The sequence below is a fragment of the Protobothrops mucrosquamatus genome, unplaced genomic scaffold (assembly GCF_001527695.2).
Source record: "Protobothrops mucrosquamatus isolate PMUCROS unplaced genomic scaffold, P.Mucros_1.0 scaffold199, whole genome shotgun sequence".
Taxonomy (NCBI): Eukaryota; Metazoa; Chordata; class Lepidosauria; order Squamata; family Viperidae; genus Protobothrops; species Protobothrops mucrosquamatus.
In genome coordinates this window covers 134,949-142,842 of record NW_015386555.1, presented here as the reverse complement: position 1 = coordinate 142,842, position 7,894 = coordinate 134,949, and the positions used below count along the sequence as shown (strand labels likewise).

Here is a 7,894-nt window from a genome sequence, read left to right as displayed (position 1 = left end):
CTCCAAAGCGCCTGAAGGCAGGACAAGAAGCAACAGATGGAAACTAATCAAGGAGAGAAGCAACCTAGAACTTAGGAGAAACTTCCTGACAGTTAGAAGAATTAACCAGTGGAATAACCTGCCTCCAGAAGTGGTGAATGCTCCAATACTGGAAGATTTTAAGAAGAGACTGATCAGCCATTTGTCTGAAATGGTATAGGGTTTCCTGCCTGAGTAGAGGGTTGGACTTGATGAACTCCAAGGTCCCTTCCAACTTTTTTATTATTATTATTATTATTATTATTATTATTATTATTATTATTATTATTATTATTATTATTATTAATCAACCAGGTATCTCCTTAAAATATAAGATGTTCCGAGTAGCGCAGTTTTTTGTAACATTGCTGGAGTTATTGCAGAAAGCTGCAGTTTCTTGATGTATTTTGCAAAGTTTTTGGACATAGTTCCCAGTGCCCTGATGACAATGGGTACCACTGTTACACATTTCATCCATAATCGCGCAGTTTCGATGGCGAGGTCGCGATATTTTGTAATTTTTTCCAGTTCTTTTTCTTCGACTCTGGCATCTCCTGGTACAGTGATATCAATCAGCTGTACACTTCGGTTCTCTACAACTGTGATATCCGGCGTATTGTGTTCCAAATGGCGATCTGTCTGTATTCGAAAGTCCCACAAGATCTTCACCTCTCATTCTCAACAACATTTTCCACCCTATGTTCCCATGACTTTTCGGACACAGGCAAGTCATATTTTTTACACAATGCCCAGTGGATTAATTTAGCAACTCAGTCATGTATAGATGATGATGATGATGATTATTATTATTATTATTATTATTATTATTTATTCATTAGACATGAACCTCAGTCAACTGAACATTCAAACTGGCTGGTGCTAATGATTGACACGGGTTGCTACCAGCATCCTAGGTGTCAACCAGGTACCTCCTTAAAATATAAGATGTTCCGAGTAGCGCAGTTTTTTGTAACATTGCTGGAGTTATTTCAGGAAGCTGCCGTTTCTTGATGTATTTTGCAAAGTTTTTGGACATAGTTCCAGTGCCCCGATGACAATGGGTTCACTGTTACATGTTTCATCCATAATCGCGCAGTTTCGATGGCCAGGTTGCGATATTCCGTAATTTTTTCCAGTTCTTTTTATTCGACTCTGGCATCTTCTGGTACAGTGATATCAATCAGCTGTACGCTTCAGTTCTCTAGAACTGCGATATCTGACGTGTTGTGTTCCAAACGGCAATCTGTCTCTATTCGAAAGTCCCACAAGATCTTCACCCTCTCATTCTCAACAACTTTTTCCACCCTATGTTTCCACGACTTTTCGGACACAGGCAAGTCGGTGTTTTTACACAATCCCAGTGGATTAATTTAGCAACTCGGTCATGTCTAGCTTTGTAATCAGTTTGCACGATTTTGCTGCACTCACAGATTAGATGTGAAACAGTTTCAACTCTGTCATTGCAAAGTCGGCAATTTGGACTGTCAGTGGATTTTTGTATCTTCGCTTTCATGGCATTAGTCTGTAGTGCTTGTTCTTGAGCAGCCAGTATTAAGCCTTCTGTTTCTTTCTTGATGGTTCCCATCTTAAGCCATGCCCATGTCAAGTTGTTATCACATTTTCCTTCAATGTTTTTCAAATGCTGTCCATGTAAAGCTTTGGTGTTCCATCTATTTAATCTGTCATTCAGCCGTTTTTAAATAGTAGTAATAGTAATAGTAATAGTAATTATTATTATTATTATTACTATTACTATTACTATTATTATTATTATTATTATTATTATTATTATTATTATTATATTGTTGGTGTTGTTGTATGTTTTATATGTTATGACCTGTAATTACAATTAAACTTACTTATTGTACTAATTAGTTTTAGAAGGTTCCTGGTTGCTTTGGAATAACACTGTCAAGTCGAGAATTTAATAATCAATAAAGGAAAGGACAAATATGTTTAATATCAAAACCTAAATGATACAGAGGTTAAATTGTAATCAAATATACTCTTACACCATTATCTATGCACATTGCTTTCTGCTTTATGATGATGGTAATTCAGCATCATAGCTGCAAAACCTGCTGGAAACATTGTAGAAAGTAAATTTTACATATAATAAGGGTAGACAGTTATCTCTTATCTTACATTTAGAAAAGTTGTACATTAATCCCAAATATTCTATGAATCAAATATTAAGATTTTTCAATCCACAGATGGTAGCATTTTATATTTAAACTGAAATTGGCACTGCTGAATGTATTCATTGTTTTAGCTGATTAAGTTTAATTCTATTTATATTTTTTGTATTACGCAGTAAGAACCATGGATTATGAACTATAAAATGCACTTAGAAGATTTGTACAGACTGCTCAATGGATTTTCTAAATGTGCTTTGGCTTTGATACTTACAATTTTTTAACATAAAAAAGTCAAGGTGTTTTGAAGAAAGATGCACTTACCAATACACACATCTATCTTGCCTTTGATTGCAGCTTCATGAAGAGGGGTATAGTTCCAGTTGTCTCTGGCATTTGGTTCTGCTCCTTGACACAGCAAGAGGCTAACTACCTCAGCGTGACCAAAGGAACAGGCATTGTGAAGAGGTATCAGTCCACCATCATCACGAGCATGGACATTAGCTCCTGTCTGTAACAAGTGTTCCACAACGTCCTTTCTTCCAAAACCTAGTGAAAAGAAGTTGAATTAATGCAATATGGCATGCATAAATATTATCACTGTATATGGCATGCAGGAGTGTAACTGTCTAAAATAAAATTTTACCGCATGTATAATTACTCTGCTGCTAATACGCTGCAAATAGTATAGCTCTATTTTGCTGAATTATGCATCCTGAGGTCCAGCTAGATATTATATGTGTACTATGTACAACAGATAAATCATTTATACTTTTTAGAAAATATTTTCATCAGCTGCATAAAATATTTATAATTAAAACATAGTATTCCTTATAATTTCAAAAAAAATAATCCACTTCCTTGGATTTGGACAGTTTCTTTCAAGCTCCCTGAATGATCAGAAAAAAACTTCTATGGGGTAGTAGGAAGGGAATAATGCACTTCCATCTCACTCTCCATTTTCAAGGAAAGAGTGCAAAACTTTTACTGCCAAATTCTTTGAGCAGAATATATATATATTTATTTTAGTTAAATTTCAGCTCTTTGGCTGTCGCTGTTAATTGCTATGAATACTTTATTAGTAGGAAGACAAGTATAAACTGAAATTAAAAAAATGTTTGTGTACATTTAAGTGTCCCATCAGAGACCATTTTTACTGAAATATTAAAGCAACTTTGAAAAAAGTTGTCACAGCGGACATTGTTGACAGAAGTAGCTTGAGACTATGGCAAGTAGCAAAATGAATTATTTGGAAAAACTGGGAAAATAAGTATATATACCTTATACTGATTCAGAAACAAATAAAAGTGTACCATCAAGTAGACATATAAAAATGAACAGAAATTTGGAATTGGAGTAAAAAAAATTTTTTTATTTCTTTTGAATAGTGAAAGTTACATTTTCTGTGCTTCATGAATGTTTGGGTTTTCTACTAATAGCTTATGTAAATTAAAATAATTTAAAAAAAAGATTGTTTCCTTGACCAATTTCCGGTTTATTTTATTCCTTCAGCTGCTTATTCCTACATCTCTGTGGATTAAAGGTTCTGATATCATGGGTTAGAATTACAGTGTAATCCTAAAACAAACTGCGTTTCACACTATTTCACACATCGAAGTCAAAAACACCACTTCACTGCTTGGTATTATGAATCCAACCTAAGTCACGTCACTCCTGAAACTAATATTATTTATTCCTCTAAAGCAGGCATGTCAAACTCGCAATGTCACGTGATGTCGCACTATGTATCATGACGTTTTCCCCATTGCCGGCAATGGGGTGGGCGTGGTTTTGGCGTGATGCATCCGGCCCATGGGCCGGCAGTTTGACATGCCTGCTCTAAAGTAATTTTTAATAAAATAGCACCCCTGACTAGTTTCAGAAAACAATTTGCACATCAATGCCCTATTACTGAACCTATAACTATTTTCCACAGATTGGGTGGAATTTCATATAGATTATTGCAGGTGAGACCTAATCTATATTACATACAAACTGAGAGCATCATTTCCAATGTATTTATTATGTGTTTATGCCTTCCAAGTCAGTTTTTGACTCCTAATGACTGCCTGGACAAGTAAGTACCTGCAATTTTCTCAGAAAGATGTTTTGGAAGTGGTCTGCCATTGCTTCCTTCCTAGGGTTGGAGGAAAGTGATTTTCCCAAGAACACCCAGCTGGCTTTGTGCTTAAAGCAGGACTAGAATTAAATCTCCCAATTTTTATCCTGATGCATTAATCACTACATCAAACTTTTTCTTTTAATGTATCTATGCACACCTACATATTCAGGATAACATATCTATTGATGGGCAAATTACACTACATTACTGGAATAAATACTAGAAACTCCACAAAATTTTTCTGTTACTTTAAAATGCTGACAATCAGAAATATTTAGGATAACAGGAAGGAAGGGAGATGATAGGAATAATTTTAAATATCTGTACCTCATTTTATCTTATGGATCTCAGGAAAGTGCAATTTTAAAAAAAGTGGAGTTTTACCAGTAAAGGGAGAACAGCTGGTTTTGGATCGTCTGCTTTCAAACTTAAAACATCTGTTTTTCATATTTTTGGTCCATACAGAGAAAGAAATGGGCGGGTTTTTTCAGCTATGTACCAAATGTGGTTATGGAAATAACTCTATATTTGTTTCATACTGACCAACATGCCTTCCCAAGAGAATACTGGAAATAGCAGTTTTGGGGGAAAAGTCTATTAAACTATTTGGGGGAAAAGCATGTGATTTATCCTTTAAATCCCTCTTATGGAAACTTTAAAACATTTGCTGTAATTATAAACAGTGCTTCTGAAAGGAGAAAGCCATTATTTCTGTGCATCATTGTTCCTCGCATTTTAAATAACAAAACTAAAAATGCCAGTTATGTAATCATCCAGTCTCTGAGCTTGCTCTTCAAATCAACCATTCAATTCCATAAATAATTGTTTAAGTAAAATTATTCCAAGAATCACACTTTCAAATTCTTTATGCTTTCCCACTATTTTTGCCATTTTTTTCTTGGAATATGAAATTGCAAACAAATTTATTTCTCTGTTACTTCATACCACAGAGACCACTCAACGGGATATTTTTATATGCAATTGATTTTAGCAAGTCTAATTCACGAAACTCTATCCCACACAGCCTTTATTGAGATACCTTATAAAAATTTCTGTCAATGCATCTTCTGCTTAATTATACGTTCACATTACTGTACATGTTATGAAAGCCATAGGCTGAAAAACACAATGTAAAGAGTGAGCCTTAGAAACAACTATCACTAAACTGGGATTAAGATCCTAAGATGCTCAACATCCTTTATTCTTTAAATGAATGCAGTAGTAAGGGATACAGGACTGTTCACCTCTCCAGGAATGATTCCAAGTTAAATAGAGAATCCTTTTCCAAGAACTCCTTATTGTCATCATTAGGAACTATAAATTTCCTCACCAAGTGATCCTATACAGAAATGAGCATTCTCTAGGCAGCATTTCTGGGCCAAACTCTCATACTTTTCTTGGTTCATTCGCCATATTAACACAATGGCTGGATTCACATCGTGGACTAAGCCAAAAATCTAACCAATTAACCATGTTATGGTTTAATACAATGTGCAACCCTACTTTGCTCTCACAGCATAATCTTTCCCACTGTGTTGCTAAGAAAGAAACGACAGGCACTGCAGTTGCTCCTTCAAGGAACAGATACATTCTTTTACTGATTTATCCCTGATTTATCTGTTCTCTTTCCTGAGCCCCCAGAAAGACTGAAAAGGCAAGCCGAAGAAGGCAGGCACAACCTCCTGACATGAACTCAACCACATTCTTCACTGGACAGTACAAGAGGCAGTCTGAGCAGGGCAAGCCCTCCTTCATCCTGCAGCTCAGACAGAGCAGAGGATGTCCCTACACAGGGAACCTAGTAATTCTGCTGCCTTGTGTGCAAGGGTCTTCCTTGCTCCATGCAGGAGATGGAAAGCCTGAAGCCCTTTCTGGATCGGGACGCCCTACGCACAGTCACTCAAGCCCTCGTTGTTTCCCGCCTGGACTATTGCAATGCTCTCTACATGGGGCTCCCCTTGAGGTCCACCCGGAGGCTCCAGCTAGTTCAGAATGCGGCTGCGCGGGGGATTTTGGGGGCCTCTAGATGCTCCCATGTAACACCTCTCCTGCGCGAGCTGCACTGGCTGCCGGTGGCCTTCCGGGTGCGCTTCAAGGTGTTAGTAACAACTTTTAAAGCGCTCCATGGCAATGGACCTAGGTATTTGCAAGACCGCCTCCTACCANGTGCCATCGGCCAGACAATGCCGGCTGGCGACCCCCAGGGGGAGAGCCTTCTCTGTGGCAGCTCCTGCCCTCTGGAATGACCTACCCCCCGACCTACGTACAGTTGCGGACCTGCGCCTTTTTCGCCGAGCCCTGAAGGCCCATCTATTCCGTGCGGCCGGCCTGGCGTAGTTTGGATTGTGTTTCAGTGGGGGGTTTTTTACGGGTGTGTTTTTAGAACAGGCCCGTTATTTAATTCGATTTTAAAACAAACTATTTATTACCGTGGTTTTTAGTATCGCCTGTTCACCGCCCTGAGTCCCGCAAGGGAGATAGGGCGGTATATAAATTTAATAAATAAATAAATAAAATAAATAAATTACTACCACCCCCTTTCTTGTGTCAAGTGGGAGTCGGGGCCATTCGCCCCAGAGGACTTGCACCTGCGAGTAACTATTTCTTCACCTCAGCGGAAGGGTCAGCGGTGGCAAAGTATCGCACCAAACGGCGGGCCTGGTACTACCTTTTGAGCTCCCCCTGGACTCTCTCACCTGCCGCGAAGTGCAAAGGGGTGGATTTCCGCCCGGCCATGTCTTTGGCGTTGACGTTGGTAGCATCCACCAGGCGCCTGACCCGGGTTACGTCCCCATTGCGGCAGGCCTCGAGCAGCTCCCGAAAAGCGCCGCTGCCCACCGACGGAGGGAGCGGCTGCGACGGCGGAGGGGGTGGGTCGGGGCTGTCAGGAGCAGCCGGGCTGGAGGCAGCAGAGGAAGACGAGGACGACGAAGACCCGGAGCTGCTACTGCTGCTGGCGGCGCTGCTAGCCCCGGAGCCTGGCGGCGGCGGAGGCCCGGAGCTTTCGCCGGCGCTCTCTGGGGAAAAAGGCCTCTCCGTTACCGCCGGCCCTTCCCGGCCGCCGCTGGCAGGAGCCTCGCCCTCGAGTCCGGCCAGAGTGGGCCGCTGCTGAGGGGAAGCTCCGGTGGGAGAAAGGCTGGGGCTGCGAGGCGGAGAGACGGGCGTCTGGACGGAGTGATGACTTGGAGGGTGAGGGGGGTGATGATGATGCGGCTGCGAGCGACGCGACGACGATGCCGCCGCCATTTCCCCGCTCGAAGAGCGCTCGGGTCCTGTCACTGCGGCAACGGGGAGGGATTGCCCGCCCTCGCATCCGGCTTCGTGGAGCCAATCATGGGACGGCGGGGAGGGAAGTGACGTAAAGGCAGTGAGATGAGGGAAGACGAGCGGAACTCCTTCCCTAGACCGTCGGGTGTTTGTTTGCTGCAGGGGTAGTCAACCTTGGCTCTTTTATGACTCGTGGACTTCAACTCCCAGAATTCCTGAGCCAGCTTAGCTGGCTCAGGAATTCTGGGAGTTGAAGTCCACGAGTCATAAAAGAGTCAAGGTTGACTACCCCTGGTTTGCTGGATGAGGAGTTGGGCATGAGCGAACTCTTGTATTGGGCAGCGTTCCTGGT

The 7,894-nt window shown here is 41.0% G+C and overlaps 1 protein-coding gene across 1 annotated transcript in view; it reads right to left on the bottom strand.

The window, feature by feature from the left end:
* TNKS (tankyrase) overlaps positions 1-7,521 on the bottom strand; it is an 87,776-nt gene extending 80,255 nt beyond the window's left edge. Inside the window, exons 1-2 of the mRNA XM_015813837.2 lie at positions 6,972-7,521; positions 2,478-2,702 (exon numbers count right to left, since the gene is read on the bottom strand). Of these exons, the coding sequence (XP_015669323.2) occupies positions 2,478-2,702; positions 6,972-7,521 (775 nt within the window). The remainder of the gene's footprint in view (positions 1-2,477; positions 2,703-6,971) is intronic.
* Between the last annotated feature and the right edge of the window lie 373 nt (positions 7,522-7,894).